Genomic DNA, 17,409 nt, shown 5'->3' with positions numbered 1-17,409 from the left:
CAGGTCCAAAGGGCATTGAAAGATTTAAAAAGGAGGCAGGCACATGGGGCCTCTCTCCTAGGACTTCTATTATCCCTGGGGACCATCACCTCCCTGGGGCAAAATCTTTATTTAAAATGTGGAAGGCCTCCCTCACAGCCCCAGGGACCGGCACCTCCCCGGGGGTAAATGTAAAATGTTTGTGGGGGGCCCGCAAGGTCTCTCTGCAGCCCCTGGGACTGCCACTCCCTCAGGGCAATTGATTACAATTAAGGGGGCCACAGAGCCCCCCTGCAGCCCAGGGGGCTTCCTCCTCCCTGTGGCTAATATACTACCACCCCCTAGGACTGGCTCTTGCTATGTCCCTGGGTGCCTACCCTGGGATATGGCTGTTTGCTCTGACTTGGCGAGAGATTTGACAGCTCCTGCCAAGTCAGAGCAAATACTCTGCTTCCAGCGAGTGAGAGCTGTCAAAGAGCTCTTGCCCACTGGAAGCAGAGGTTTCATCTCTTTTACTCCTTGCACTAATGCGGGCAGGTAAGGAGAAACAATTGCTCTCACAGACAGGGAGCTGCATGTATAGCACCTTGCTGTCAGTGACAGCAATGCTGGCTCCTGCAGGAGGTGGGAAGCTGTCTGGGACTGCAGGGGTATTCAGACTCCCACGGCAGTCCCCCACACTACAAGGTGACATGGCCAGGGCCTGTGCTGCCTTCTTCCCTCCCACAAATAATATATTTTTAGGCCGGGCCCCAGGGGATGAAGTCCTTGGGGTTGAAAACAGCCAGGGGAGGAGGCCGTGGAGCCCTCCACCCCAATAATTTAAAATATGCTTTAAGGCCGGGTCCCAAGGCCAAAATCGACTGGGGAAGGGGGTCATCCCTCCCAAAACACAAAAACTATATTAGGAAATCCCAGAAAACAAAGAAGCACTTATGTCATATAGCTATTTGGAAGGACCCTGGTTTGGTGGAGATTTACCTCTTTGTAGTCTCATAAGATGCTCTATAGGAGGATTCATGTTATCACAGACATTTGGAGAAAGATGCATGGGTCACAATCACATTGCCAAATACACACAACGCCACTGAAGTTCTTCCCTCATGGTCCACAATGCACCTGTACTGTAGAAAGCACTTTGGACATTCACCCAAGGAATCAGAAAGAACTCCACTTGGGTAGATATTTTATGCAAAACTATATATAAAATGGAAGGTGAGGTTCCTTTGTGACCAAGGCACTGCCACAATTACTTACAGACCCACACAGTCACTCACGCAGCCACTCACAGATGCACTCAGACACTCATTCAGACACTCACTTGCACATATACTTAGAGATTCACACACTCACTCACTGACCCATTTAGACACTCATGCACCCACTCACAAACCCACTCAGACATTCACGCACCCACTCACAGGGACACCCTCACACCCACTCTCACACCCAGAAACTCCATCTCACACCTACTCTCACACCCAGACAGACACTCTCACACCCACATAGACCCTCTCACACTCACTCTTACACCCAGAGACACCCTTTCGCACCTATTCTCACACCCAGAGAGACAGGCCCTGCAGCCAACCCCGATGTGCAAGGCCAAAGGCAGTGCACTGAACGTGGTTAGGGGGTTATGGGGGCTGGCCTCAGGGCCCGGCCAAAGGCAGTGTGCTACACGGGATTGGGTACTTATAGGAGTTTGACCGGCCACGTTTCCATATGTGGTGGTGTTTGGATTAACATACAGTAATTAAAATCACTTTACGTTTAAAAAAATAGAAATTCACTGAAAAAAACAAAAATGACAGGGACGTTATAGCTAGGAAATACTTTAAAACAAAACACAGAAATTCACCTAAAAAAACTAAAGTTATAGGGACGTTATAGTTAGGTTCTGAATGTACTCGTACAAATCCTTAGAAATTCAGCAGTAAGAGTTAGAGTAATTTCCCTAAGGTAACTATAACTTGCGCCCTCGCCATGCCCTGCTCCAGATATAACAGCACTCATGACAACTTCGATAACGTTATATAAATATAAACAAAGCTTTGGCAGTCAAATTAATGAAGAATAAATTCTACATGCCAGGGTGCGAGTTATAGTGACCTCAGGGCGCGAGTTATAGTTACTTGAAATAACTATAACTGCTGAATTTCTAAGGTTTTGCATGGCTAAAATCAGAACCTAAGTAAAATGTCCCTGTAACCTTTGTTTTTTTCATTGACCATATATATCTATATCTATATCTATATCTATATATATATATATATATATATATATGTAAAACTGGTGGCAGTCGATACTAAGCAGATATATTAGGTCTGCTTTTCAAAAGAAGGAGCATTTTGTTTTTACTTTGCTAATAACTTTGTCCTCGTCTGACAAATCTTCACAAAACTTTCCACAAAGAAAGGTCTACCGCCTCAGCTACTGGAAAGATTGGGGTGATGCATCATGCAGGGGCTGAAAAAAAAGGGGAGTCCCAAAACGCTAAATCCCTGTGAATTTTCCAGAGACTCCTTTACACAAGGCTACAGCAAAAACAGCTGAACAGAATTATACCAAATTCGACAGGAAACTAGATATTGGTCAGCAAATTGTGTTTTATGTGATTTAGTCTAAATCTTTTCAGTAGACTTTGAGAAATTAAGAGCCAAAAGTAATTGTATATGTGGACATCTAGACAGGAGGGCTTGCACGAGTCCCGAGAGACTCTCCTTGGTGCGGCAATTTAGAAACAGAGCATTCTGATTGGCCCAGGAAGCTTTATTTCCCTTCGGCCAACTCACTTCTGTGGTAGTCAGACTCCTGTGACAGAAAGCACTATAATTGGCTGCCAGCAACATGAGAAAAATGTTGCTATCAGCCATTACAAAACTCAGGGACTTAGTTCCCTGTCCACCCTGGTGGCCTAAATTTAAGAAAATGGGGAGGGGAAGGCTCCCTCCTCGAGCCATTGATGACCTCTGGGACCCTATCCCTCGGGCCGGATCACAAACTATGCACAGAAGTGAGCAGGGAAACAGATCAAAAGATTGCTCCCATTTAGAGGGAGCAGCATTAGGAGCTGCTTCCTGCAGGTGGGAACAATGATGGCTCCCTATGGAGCTCTTATGACCATCCATGCAGCCCTCCAACAAGAGTATGGCGGGCGACTTGTGTGGTCACCAGGGAACCCACTTTTCACAGTGCAGGACCTGGGGAGTGGGGTCCCCAGGGCCAAATAGCAGCCTCCCTGCAAATTGTGCTGGGTCGGGGGGATAGGGTCAAAATTTTAGAAACTGAGGAGGAGGTAGCATATCCTCCTCCCTGAGTTTGAAAGCCCAAGGGAGCCAGCTCCTGTGGGCCAATTTCTTGAAGGGAGGAAAGGAGCCCCCTCCTCAAGCTGTTAATGGCCCCAGGGACCCCAACCCGCAGGGCCGGCTCCATGTTATATAATCCATTCCGGGGATATATCAGTTTCTCTGCCTGCAGCAGCACGGGCATTGAAACCTGTCTTTGCTCTTTCTTTGCAGAGCATTTTCAAAATTCCCGCAAGCTGGAGCAAACACCAAGATCGCTCTCAGCTGGCAGGAGCTTCACAAATGCTCCCGCCCACTAAAAGCGGACTTCTGATTTGTTTCCCTGCCTGCAATAAATTTGGCAGGGAGACATCAATAGACTGTTCCCACCCAGAGGGCACAGCATTAGGAGCTGCTCCCTGCCAGCAGGAACAATGCCAACTCCCGCTGGATGAAAAAGTGGCCACAGAAAATGGGTTCCATGGCACCGATAGCAGCTCGGGAGGCTGTGCGCCCCCCCCTTCCCTTAAATTTTAGAATTGGGCCTAGGAGGTGAGGAGTATGTGGCCTCCCTCATCTTTATTTAAATAATTGACACAGGGAATAGGATCTCCAGGGCTGATAACGGCTTGGGGAGGGGGTCTGTTTGGTCCCTATTTTGTTTCTTAGAATTGGCTCTGGGGTGTGGGCCTAAAAAGGCTCAAGGAGGATGTTGGCTCCAGGGCCTGGCCAAAGGCCAAGCGCAGCGGGTGTTGCATTTACCTATGGCAATTTAGTATTAATGTACCTCGAAAAACCCTAGAAATTCACAGAAAAAAACAAAGGGGAAAGTAAAGTTATAGTTAGGTGTGATAAAAAGATCTATTTTTTGTTTTTAGAAAAAAAGAAAGCCTTAGAAACTCACTGAAAAAATAAGGTTAAAGAAGCTTGATAGGTGAATTTGTTAGTGAAAACATTAATGTTTTGAACTTTAAAAAGACAGAAATTCACCAGTTTCAAAAAGTTGTGATGTCATTTGGGATGTCATCAGTGATGTCATAAATGATTTAATAGAACATGCATTGAGTGATGTGATATGTGACGTCATGAGCAGTGCATGGCGGGCGCAAGTTATAGTTAGCTATTATTGGCGAATTTCTGTGTTTTTTGGTTCAAAACAATGTTGTCACTGACAAATTCACATTACTTAAACCTTTGTTTTCAGTGAATATATAATACAGAGCAGTAGTAGCCACTCTGTGGTGGTGAATAAGTTAGACATTTATTTTTATAACTATAACTTTCCAATTTCTAGTTTTTGTGTAGTTTAATTTTGGTTTGAATGCAAAGATCCGTAACCTTAGTTTTTTCAATGAAATATATATATTTATATATATATATATATATATATATATCTGTATGTACATTTCTATTACCTTTCTTTTTTTCTTGAAGAATCCAACATTATATAGATTTCTTTTTTAATTTTGATGTATCACTTATTTCCATCAATTGTAAAATATTATTCAGATCATGCTATCCGATGTTCAGTTTCTTTCATTTTGTTCTGTCTTTTATGTTCTCACTGTTTCCGATTTTCTTTTCTCCCAAACTGCTTTTTCTTCATGTTAATTCTTACCTGTCTCTAAGTACCTATGTAATGTGTTGACCATTTGTAATCAGGTTTATTACCCATTATAGTTCTCTGTCACTGCTTGTAATATTTATCCTGTATTTTGTTACAGTTCATATACTATTGAATACTATTGTACTTGTGGTGATGAAATGGTGCCCTATCCCACAGTAAATTATTACGTTGATTAGCAGGAATAATAAAGCATAATTCTTTTGTGGGTATGTAGAGAGATGGATTGTAGCAGCATAGCTATGCAAGCAAAATCAAGTCCCTCTAGCTTAATGTATAGTAACATTTATTGCATTGCCTTCATATTTCCTCGTTCTCCAGTCTATTGCTAACAGTTGACATGTTTCACAAAAGTAAATTCACACCTTTTTGTAAGTGTACAATTTCTTAGTATTCCCAAAGGAATTTTACGAGTAGTGTCTTTATGACTCTCTGAAATCTCTGCACAAAAGATAAGATTGTCATATCTTTTTATGGGTGGAGTCTCCACCACCAGTGCAGTCATAAAGATACTACTCATCAAATATATTGGTGAATAGCAAAAAAAAATCAAAAACTAAAGTGTAAGTTTACCTTTGTGAATCAACCTCAATATGTGCTGGTAGGAGACAGTGTGGAGTGATCAGCCTACAGATCTTTTGCCCCTCTGCAGTTTGAAGGACTGGGGCTTTCAAGGTTTGAATAACCAGGAATATTAAAGTTACTAGGTCAGGGGTCTCGAATAGGTTGATTGCAAGCTACCAGTAGCTCTCAGTGTACTTCTGCGTAGCTTGTGCATGATAAGTACCTGTCCGATGGTTTGACAATTTGCAGCTATCGAAATGCCAAGGCAGCTCTTTAAAAACCCAGTGCATCACTTTCTGTGGGGCCCAGGGGGCTGAAAATATAAGACCATGTAGCCTACACACGTCTGAAACATTCGTTACTTGTATCATTTCTGTCTCGTTTCTTTCATTTTCTTTCTTCGCAACTTTGTTTCTTTCTTTTACTCCTCTCCCTTTTCTCTCTTTCCTTTCTTTGTTACTTTCCTTTTTTTACTTCTCTCATACCTTTCTTTCACACCTTACTCTCCATTCCTGTTTGTCTTTTTCACTTTTTTTTCGGTCTACTGTTTTCTACCTGTATTTGCTTCTCGTCTTGTACTCTACATGCTCTCATTTTCTGTTTCCTTTGCTTGATTTTCTTCCTGACATGTTTTTCCTTGTTTCAGTCTTCTTTTTCAACCTCGTTTTACTCTCTCTCCTTTCACTTCTTCCTGTGTTTCATTCTTTACATCCTTATCTTCTTCATTTCCTTTTCTCCTTGGTTTAGTTTGCCTTCTTTTTCTTTTCTATTCTCACTCTTTCGTTTTATTCTACCTTCTCTTGTGTCTTTTTTCTCTCATTTTCTCTTTTTGTATGCTTCTCTTACCCTCTTGGTTCTTATCTTTTGTATGTTTCTTCGTCTTTCTGGCTCTTCCTGGATTACTCTTCCTCTTCCTTTCTTTACACTTTCCTCCATTTCTTCTCTCTTGCTTCTTTTCCTCTCCTTCTTTTTCCCTACCATTTCCTTTTATTTTTACCTATTCTTCCTTATCATTTATTCCTCTCCCCCTTTTCTTGCATTCTTTATTGTTATATTTCTCTTTCCCCTTTTCTTTCTTCCTGGGTTTAAAGAGTGACTCGCCTCCTAAAGCAATCTTTTCATACATTAATTTGTGTGTCATTCTTGTCTGGCTGTTGTATAGTGTCCCAGCCACAGATATAAAGTCTGTTTAGGCCTCGCAAAAATGCAATTTTGCTAGTGGCTCTTCGTGCCCTAACTTACAACGTGAGAGCAGTGTCCTCTTATGCACGGCATGACTATGAAAACACAGCACTAAATTAACTCTCACCTCTCAATGCAATTAATAAATAAAGGACAAAAATGTTCCTTGAGGGTCTTTCAAATTAACATTTGCTATATAGTTCAAGTAGCATTAATGCTGTGTGCTCACTTGAGCAGGAATGTGACACAGTAGGGACGGTTTTTATCTTGCTTGGTCTCTGGGTACCCTTGGCTAACAGCCATATATTAGGTGGTAGCTCAGTGTGTTTTTCTGTGGCCAGACGTAGCTCTCTGAACAAAAAAGATTGAAGACCCCTGGGCTAGGTACTGGTTGACAGAAGCAGTCTGTGATGTTTGAAGTCACACAGACATCAATGTTTAGGATGTGAGGAGTCATTAGAGGAAAATGCTCCTTCTCACCAATATCGTGGTTGGATACTTACAACCCTGCATTAGTCTAAATGCTATCTGAGATATTTCAATAAAAACTGTTAAACACAGTAAAGTGGGTTACTAAATGAAAGATGCCAAGTCATAGCTTTTTCAGCTGCTTAAGGATTACTTTTCAGAAGAGATTACAAATAATACAAGACCCTTAGGCCATAAAGGACTATGATACAGAATGGGTAAAGCTATTTGATGCACCAGGCCCCTTGATCTCATCTGACAGCATTTTATTACAGGACAATATATTTTATACATTTTCACTCACATGTTAAGTCTGACAAGACCAGTTCTGAACTAAGTTCAACTTATGTGCAAAAATAGCATGCTTTAAATTCATGCTTACAATTCATACAATGTGAATGTGCACTCATACATTGATTTACTGAGGCAGATTGTGCTAGTACCACCATATAAAATGGTATGGGGATGTGCTACCAGCTCAGGGAACTGATGCTCCAACGTGAGAACACCCACAACCCTGTTCATGTGTTGCTATTTAGAAACGTTTGCATGGTGGCACATTTTCACCCAGGGTACAAATAGAGATTTGCTCCTGTCAAGGGCAAGAATAACTCTTTAAGTAGGGAGCGTGAACATCCCAAAAAACATAGCATGCACGAATGCACGTTTACAAAGTGTAAATATATGTAATGTACACATGTACATTTATGCATATAATTACTTTCAGAGACACTTTGACTGCCTCAAATTCTAAAGGAAACTTAGAGATTTTTTAAAGATTTTGGAAAACCTAATTCTACTCCAGATGTCGATGCCTATGCAAGGTCACCTGCCTTAGAATGGGAACACTGATTGCAATGGTTTGTTCTGAAAATGAAATCAGAAACTTGAACCCTGTTGGCATAAATGGCTCATCCAGAGATCTACAATTATGAAAATCACTGTAGAAAGAAAATATTAATTTTTCAAAATTACATCGATTGGCTATATTAACAACTAAGAACAATAATGTGTTTTCTTGCCTGAACAGCACGTTGGATACTGCAAAGGAAGACAAATAAGCAGACTTGGGGAGGATGGCGTATCTGTTTCCTGTGACATCTATGAACCCAAGGTACTCTCTGCTCTGCATACATATATATGTATAGCAAATTGTCTCAGACATATTCATATCAAGTGATGGTAATGCATGACTGATATAAAACAAATGATGGTATCTATTCACACCATGCTTGGTTTTCAGCCCCTCGTTATGAGTTTGGCGGGAGGAAAAGGGCACCAGCCCTGCAAACTCCTGCAGTCGGGTTACTGCCAGTGGGTCCCCTTCCCGCTGCCCCATTAAGGGTTTCCCGCTGGGTCAGCGGGCAGAAACTGAGTTACCACCCACTCGCCCAGTGGGAAACAGCCCACAACATTGACGCTGCCACATAATTGAGTCGGCGGCAATGTTACGGTGCGTAGGAAGCACCAGCACCCAACGCGCTTTTCACTGTCTGCAAAGCAGACAGTGAAAAGTGAGACAGGGCTGGTCATGGGGGTCCCTGCACTGCCCATGCCAAGTGCATGAGCAGTGCAGGGGCCCCCTTGGGGCCCCCTGCATATCTGCCAGCATTTACATGGCGGTTCAAACGCCATGGAAACGCTGGTGGAGAGAAGAGTCGTAATCCCCAGGACAGCGCTTCTTGCAGTGCTGCCCTGGTGGATTGAGACCGCCTGCACCAACAGGCCATCAGCCGGTGGAAACGTGGCAGTGCCGGCGGTCCGACCATAGCGCATCCTCCACGGTCGTAATGTGGAGGCCAGAATGCCCTATATTGGCGGATGTCCGACCCCCACTGCAACCCTGGCGGTCTTAAGACCGCCAGGGCCGTAATTAGGACCACAGTGTTCGAGTGATGTGGGACTACATTGAAATGTGGAAACCTAAAGGTGCTTGATGTTATTTTGCAAGACAGAATTTAATGTACAATACTGAGTGCTAGAAATGGGGTCTTCGGTTGGCAGTCAGGTTAATCCTGTTAAAGCAAGGACCCTCACTCTAGTCAGGGTAAATCACACACAATCCAAATTATCCTGTGCCCACCCTCTGGTCGCTAGGCACTGAGCAGTCAGGCTTAAATTAGAGGGCAATGTGTAAAGTATTTGTGCAATATGTCGATCATGGATAAACCAATTAACAGTACAATTTACACATAGAGCATATGCACATTAGCACTGGTTAGCAGTGGTAAAGTGCTCAGAGTTCAAAAGCCAACAAAACAGGTCAGGAAAAATAGGAGAAAGGAGGCAAAAAGTTTAAGGATGACCCTGCAAAAAGGGCCAGTTCCAACACTGAGGATAAATGGGATGGATGTAATGTTTTTTAAGGGATTACAAACAAACTGGAGAACAACACATATTGTCCTATCACTCATGTGTGAGCAAGAAGGAAGATGTCATCTATAGGTCTCTAAACCTGGCCTGGATGGTGAAAAGAGTAACAGAAATGCTTAAGAAAAAATGGTGGAGTATCTTAAAGTCACTTTATTTCTGCCTCTGGGCCAAAGTGTATTTCCAGATAAGGGAAAATAAAATGGTTTGAGTTTCTGATTTGGGATTTAGAGAATGGAAGAATGAAGGGATATGACTAGTTGGATTTATCAGGGCTTTGATTCTATTCCACCAGCCATCAGTAAAACAAAGAAAGGAATAAAATGGAAGGACATCATGACCATTATCTGTTATTCCATTTGTATATTAAACTAGTAGTATTGGTGCATGACTCAACCCAAAGCAGCTTCAATTTCACAGTGTAGGAGGCTGGCCTGGCTTGTTGTGGGTACCAGAGGTACTTACACCGTGTGCCAGGTCCAGTTACCGTTATTAGTGTAGAAGAGGTGTTTCTAGCAGCTAAGGCTGATAGAAGGTGGCTATGGCAAAGCTGCTTAGGCTGAACTAGAAGACATGTAAAGCTCCTACTATACCACTGGTGTCATATGCACAATATCATAAGAAAACACAATACACAGAAGTACTAAAAATAAAGGTACTTTATTTTTATGACAATATGCCAAAAGTATCTCAGTGAGTACCCTCAGTATGAGGATAAGATATATACACAAGATCTATGTACACAAACCAAACTTAGGTAAGTAATAGCAAGAAAAGTAATGCAAACAGTGTAAAATTACAATAGATTGCAATAGAAGCACATAGGTATAGGGGCACCACAAACCATATACTCCAAAAGTGGAATGCGAACCACGAATGGACCCCAAACCTATGCAAGCTTGTAGAGGGTCGCTGGGACTGTAAGAAAACAGTGAGGGTTAGAAAAATAGCCCACCCCAAGACCCTGAAAGGTAGGTGTAAAGTGCACCTACTACCCCCAGAGAGCACAGAAGTCGTGATATGGGGATTCAGCAGGAGGAACAAACACCAGCAATGCAACAACAGTGGATTTCTGGACCTGAGTACCTGTAAGACAAGGGGACCAAGTCCAATAGTCGCGACAGTGTCGAGAGTGTGCAGGAGCCCAGGAAATGCCAGCTGAGGGTGCAAGGAAGCTGCCACCTGTTGGAAGAAGCTTGGAGTTCTGCAAGAAAGAAGGGGACTCGGAACTTCTCCTTTGGCGGATGGAGTTCTCACGTCGCGATGAAGCTTGCAGAGGTGTTCCCACGCAGAAAGACTTAAAAAAAGCCTTGCTAGCTGCAAGGGTCGCGGCAGAGGTTTTTGGGTGCTGCTGTGGCCCAGGAGGGACCAGGATGTCGTCACTTGGAGGAGGAGACAGAGGGGGCGCCTAGCAAGTCAGGGAGCCCTCACAGAAGCAGGCAGCACCCACAGAAGTACCTGAACAGGCACTTGGAAGAAGAGTGAACCGGAGTCCACGCGAAGTCACAAAAGGGAGTCCCACGACACCAGAGGACAACTCAGAAGGTTGTGCACTGCAGGTTAGTGTGTCGGGGACCCAGGTTTGGCTGTGCACGAAGGAAATCCTGGAAGAGTGCAGAGGAGCCGGAGCAGCTGCAAATCATGCGGTACCCAGCAATGCAGCCTAGCGTGGGGAGGCAAGGACTTACCTCCACCAAACTTGGACTGAAGAGTCAATGGACTGTGGGAGTCACTTGGACAGAGTTGCTGAGTTCCAGGGACCACGCTCGTCGTGCTGAGAGGGGACCCAGAGGACCAGTGATGCAGTCTTTTGGTGCCTGCGGTTGCAGGGGGAAGATTCCATCGACCCAGGGGAGATTTCTTCAGAGCTCCTGGTGCAGGGAGGAGGCAGGCTACCCCCAGAGCATGCACCACCTGGAAACAGTCGAGAAAGCCGGCAGGATGAAGCGTTACAAGGTTGCTAGTAGTCATCTTGCTACTTTGTTGCGGTTTTGCAGGCGTCCTGAGCAGTCAGCAGTCGATCCTTTGGCAGAAGGTGAAATGGGAGATGCAGAGGAACTCTGGTGAGCTCTTGCATGCGTTATCTGGTGAGATCCCCAAAGCAGAGACCCTAAATAGCCAGAAAAGGAGGTTTGGCTACCTATGAAGGAGGATTGTTTACCAAGAGAGGTAAGAGCCTATCAGAAGGAGCCTCTGATGTCACCTGTTGGCACTGGCCACTCAGAGCAGTCCAGTGTGCCACAGACACCTCAGTTTCCAAGATGGCAGAGGTCTGGGACACACTGGAGGAGCTCTGGGCACCTCCACTGGGAGGTGCAGGTCAGGGGAGTGGTCACTCCCCTTTCCTTTGTCCAGTTTCGCACCAGAGCAGGGCTGGGGGAATCCCTGAACCGGTGTAGACTGGCTTATGCAGAGATGGGCACCATCTGTGCACATCAAAGCATTTCCGGAGGCTGGGGGAGGCTACTCCTCCCCAGCCTTCACACCTATTTCTAAAGGGAAATGGTGTTACACCCTCTCTCAGAGGAAATCTTTGTTCTGCCTTCCTGGGCCAGGGCTGCCTGGACCCCAGGAGGGCAGAAACCTGTCTGAGGGGTTGGCAGCATCAGCAGCTGCAGTGGAGACCCCGGAAAGGCAGTTTGGCAGTACCCGGGTACTATGCTAGAGACCCGGGGGATCATGGAATTGTCCCCCCAATGCCAGAATGGCATTGGGGTGACAATTCCATGATCTTAGACATGTTACATGGCCATGTTCGGAGTTACCATTGTGACGCTGTACATAGGTAGTGACCTATGTACAGTGCACGCGTGTAATGGTGTACCCGCACTCACAAAGTCCGGGGAATTTGCCCTGAACGATGTGGGGGCACCTTGGCTAGTGCCAGGGTGCCCACACAGTAAGTAACTTTGCACCCAACCTTCACCAGGTGAAGGTTAGACATATAGGTGACTTATAAGTTACTTAAGTGCAGTGGTAAATGGCTGTGAAATAACGTGGACATTATTTCACTCAGGCTGCACTGGCAGACCTGTGTAAGAATTGTCAGAGCTCCCTATGGGTGACAAAAGAAATGCTGCAGCCCATAGGGATCTCCTGGAACCCCAATACCCTGGGGACCTCAGTACCATATACTAGGGAATTATATGGGTGTACCAGTATGCCAATGTGAATTGGTAAATTTTTTCACTAGCCTGTTAGTGACAAATTTGGAAAGCAGAGAGAGCATAACCACTGAGGTTCTGGTTAGCAGAGCCTCAGTGAGACAGTTAGTCACCACACAGGGAACACATATAGGCCACAAACTTATGAGCACTGGGGTCCTGGTTAGCAGGGTCCCAGGGACACATAACAAACATACTGACAACATAGGGCTTTCACTATGAGTATTGGGCCCTGGCTAGCAGAATCCCAGTGAGACAGTGAAAACACCCTGACATATACTCACAAACAGGCCTAAAGTGGGGGTAACAAGGCTAGAAAGAGGCTACTTTCTCACACAACCCCCCCCCCCAAACAAAGGACACTAAGGCTAACCTTGGCCAGTTGAGTCTTTATTGTCTAAGTGATGATAAGTGGAGAGTAGCTCTGCAATAGACTGATTACTCCCTTTATCATCCACTATATGGTTACTTCCCTGTGGGGATGTAAACCACCCTGTTTGAAGTTTTTTAGCTAGCCAACAATGTGAAGATATATTCTCAGAGTTCCCATCAGTAAGTTTTAGTTTAGAACAATGGGAATTGTCCAATGGACCTGTTTCTAGTGATGAGAATGCCAGACAGGGATGCTGTCTCAGTAAAGCCATAGATGGGCAAACACTTTGTCCATGTGGCTGTAAGAGAGAACAGGGATATCTGTTTCTCTTGAGTTGGAGCAGGGCAGGGATGCTGTCCTATGAGCTCCACACTAGGGCAGGGCTGCTGTCCTAAGTGTTTTGAGGAAGTGCAGTGTTTATGCACTAAAGGTTCTCTGGGGGGGGGTTGGAGGGATGCTCCATGTTAACTACAATGGTGGACTTTTTCTCACCAATATTAGTTATCCCACAGAGAGGTACTTCCACCTCAGGGAGTACAGCTGTGCCAGCTGATGGTTCCCTTGGTACAGGTGCCACCCCAGGAGAGGTTTCTCCTACCACAGGAATGGTACCTGAATGGCAGGGTGGGTAGGGGATACTGTGAAACCCTTTTTTCTGTTGTTGGAGAAGGATCCTGAGTTTTCAGGCCTGTTCATCTCCTTTGCTTTTTCATTTCAGTAGAAATGAGAGGAAGCAATTCCTCAGGGATACCCAGCATGGCTGCATGGGTATAAAACTCTACCTCAGCCCAACCTGAGGTCTCTAGGTCATTACCTAAGAGACAGTCTACAGGTAAGCTAGGTGACACACCCACCTGCTTAGGGCCAGTAACTCCACTCCAACTAAGCTGAACTATAGCTAAGGGAAGAAACTTAGTGGGGTTATGGACATCAATAATCTTGTACTGTTGTCCAATGATGTGTTGTTCAGGAGGTACTATGTTTTCAGTCACCAAAGTGATACTGGCACCTGTGTCCCTGTAGGCCTGGGCCTCAACACCATTTATTGAAACTGTCTGCCTGTACTTATCCATTGTAAGGGGACAAGCAGCCAGTGTGGCAAGGCCAATGCCACTAGGTGTGACAGAAACTGTCTTGGGACTGACTACCCCAGTTTCTATGATGGACCCATAAGGGAACCCAACTACACCCTTACTTTGACTGTTGCCAGCAGTCCCACCACTATTACCACTACTGCTAGGGGCACTAGAGTTTGATGTACTAGTGGTGGTTGGCTCAGGGGGTTTACCTGGACAGGACTTATCCCCATGCCAATGGCCTTTATTTTTACACACATAGCACCAAGGCTTTTTAATGTGTGTATGTTGTGAAGAAGAGGAAGAATTTGATTTATCCCCACCCCCTGAAGAGTGTTTAGGATTTGAAGAAGGATCTTTGGTTTTACCATTATCCCCATGTTTATCCTGAGATTTCTCACCATCTTTCTTCTTGCCATCCTTGTCACCCCCTGTATGAACTTTTCTGTTCACTCTTGTTCTGACCCATTTGTCTGCCTTCTTTCCCAATTCTTGGCTAGAGGTCAGATCTTAGTCCACTAGATATTGGTGTAACAAGTCAGACACACAGTTATTCAGAATATGCTCTCTCAGAATAAGATTATACAAGCTTTCATAGTCAGAAACTTTACTGCCATGTAACCACCCTTCCAAGGCCTTCACTGAACAGTCAACAAAGTCTATCCAGTCTTGTGAGGACTCTTTTCTGGTGTCTCTGAACGTAATCCTGTATTGTTCAGTGGTTAAGCCAAATCCATCCAAGAGTGCATCCTTCAAAACTGCAAAATTGTTATTATCACTTTCTCTAACAGTAAGGAGCCTATCCCTACCCTTTCCAGTGAAAAATAACAACAATATAGCAGCCCACTGCCTTTGAGGGACCCCCTGTACCATACAGGCCCTCTCAAGTGCAGCAAACCACTTGTTGATGTCATCCCCCTCCTTGTAAAGGGGGATTATCTTGTGCAGATTCCTGGAATCATGCTCTCTAACAGGATTACTATCAGGAATACTGTTGCTGTCACCATGGGGTCCTAACCCCAATCTCTGTCTCTCCTTCTCCAGGTCTAAGGATTCCCTATCTAAGGCATGCTGTTGCTGTTTAAGCTTCAGTCTGGTCTCTTGAACTCTCAACTTTTTGAGTTCCCTTTCTAACATGTTGTCTTCAGGGTGGGTGGGTTAGGAATGCTTGGACACAGAAGATACATTGGAAACAACAGAGGGGGGTCTCTCCCTAACTGACTGAACCCTAACAACTTGGCCTCCAGGAATAAAGACTCCCCTACTATGATGGGAACCTCCATTACTACCAACATTACTAGGTGTCCTGCTAGGGGGCAGATCTGGTTCAGAACCCTCCCCACTTCCCTCAAGGAGATCCCCTGAGTCAGAATGGGAACCTTCTATTAACCTCTCATTTGAAGTGCCTGGTTGGGACTCATCGTTCACAATAAGCATGTTAAATAGAAACTCTTTTGTAGGGTTCTTTCCTATCACTACACCTCTATCTAAGCAGAGACTCCTTAGGCTCTTGTAATTTAAATTGTCATAAGTAGTATTGACCATTTTAAGAGTAGAGTCTTCTACAGACATGATAGTAAAAGGTTTATAAATAGTGAGAAGGAAGAAAAAGTTTCAGAACTTTTTAAAGAACAGAGAAAAAAACTTTTTATAACTTTTTAAAAACTTTTAGAAGTTTTAGAATTCTTTTCAGCACTTAGTAAAAAGTGTAAGAGGAGAAAAGCAAAACTTTTTGGTTAGGTGTACATACACTGAACTTGTTTTGTATATTATTCTCTTATGAAAAGAGCACAATGACAAAGTGGTAAGTAGTTACAAGTACTTATCCCACTGCTGCACAACCAATGTTGGAGGCTGGCCTGGCTTGTAGTGGGTACCAGTGGTACTTACACCTTGTGCCAGGTCCAGTTATCCCTTATTAGTGTAGAAGAGGTGTTTCTAGCAGCTAAGGCTGATAGAAGGTAGCTATGGCAAAGCAGCTTAGGCTGAACTAGGAGACATGTAAAGCTCCTACTATACCACTGGTGTCATATGCACAATATCATAGGAAAACACAATACACAGAAGTACTAAAAATAAAGGTACTTTATTTTGATGACAATCTGCCAAAAGTATCTCAGTGAGTACCCTCAGTATGAGGATAAGATATATACACAAGATATATGTACAAAAACCAAACTTAGGTAAGTAATAGCAAGAAAAGTAATGCAAACAGTGTAAAAATACAGTAGATTGCAATAGGAGCACATAGGTATAGGGGCAACACAAACCATATACTCCAAAAGTGGAATGCGAACCACGAATAGACCCCAAACCTATGCGAGCTTGTAGAGGGTCTCTGGGACTGTAAAAAACAGTGAGGGTTAGAAAAATGGCCGACCCCAAGACCCTGAAAGGTAGGTGTAAAGTGCACCTACTACCCCCAGAGAGCACAGAATTCGTGATAGGGGGATTCTGCAGGAGGAACAAACACCAGCAATGCAACAACAATGGATTTCCGGACCTGAGTACCTGTAAGACAAGAGAACCAAGTCCAATAGTAGCGACAGTGTTGAGAGTGGTCAGGAGCCCAGGAAATGCCAGCTGAGGGTGCAAGGAAGCTGCCACCAGTTGGAAGAACCTTGGAGTTCTGCAAGAAAGAAGGGGACTAGGAACCTCTCCTTTGGCGGATGGATGTCCCACGTCGCGATAAAGCTTGCAGAGGTGTTCCCACGCAGAAAGACCGCAAACAAGCCTTGCTAGCTGCAAGGGTCGCAGTAGAGGTTTTTGGGAAATTCTTTGTTCTGCCTTCCTGGGCCAGGGCTGCCTGGACCCCAGGAGGGCAGAAACCTGTCTGAGGGGTTGGCAGCATCAGCAGCTGCAGTGGAGACCCCGGAAAGGCAGTTTGGCAGTACCCGGGTACTATGCTAGAGACCCGGGGGATCATGGAATTGTCCCACCAATGCCAGAATGGCATTGGGGTGACAAATCCATGATCTTAGACATGTTACATGGCCATGTTCGGAGTTACCATTGTGACGCTGTACATAGGTAGTGACCTATGTACAGTGCACGCGTGTCATGGTGTCCCCGCACTCACAAACAGGACTGGATCGCCTCCTTCCTCGCTAACCGCTCCCAAAGAGTTTACCTCCCTCCGTTTCGCTCAGAACCCACCAAGATCATCTGCGGCGTACCTCAAGGCTCATCGCTCAGCCCGACACTCTTCAATGTCTACATGAGCCCCCTCGCCGACATCGTACGCAAGCACGACATCATCATCACCTCCTACGCCGACGACACCCAACTTGTACTCTCCCTCACCAAGGACCCCGCCAGCGCC

The 17,409-nt window shown here is 44.8% G+C and overlaps 1 protein-coding gene across 1 annotated transcript in view; it reads left to right on the top strand.

The window, feature by feature from the left end:
- Positions 1-17,409, top strand: part of LOC138266565 (fetuin-B-like) — a 106,440-nt gene that overhangs the window by 68,698 nt on the left and 20,333 nt on the right. The window contains exon 6 of the mRNA XM_069215410.1: positions 8,135-8,218. Within this exon, the coding sequence (XP_069071511.1) occupies positions 8,135-8,218 (84 nt within the window). The remainder of the gene's footprint in view (positions 1-8,134; positions 8,219-17,409) is intronic.

This window comes from Pleurodeles waltl, chromosome 11 (genome assembly GCF_031143425.1).
Source record: "Pleurodeles waltl isolate 20211129_DDA chromosome 11, aPleWal1.hap1.20221129, whole genome shotgun sequence".
Classification (NCBI taxonomy): Eukaryota; Metazoa; Chordata; class Amphibia; order Caudata; family Salamandridae; genus Pleurodeles; species Pleurodeles waltl.
This window is presented reverse-complemented; position numbering and strand designations above follow the sequence as displayed.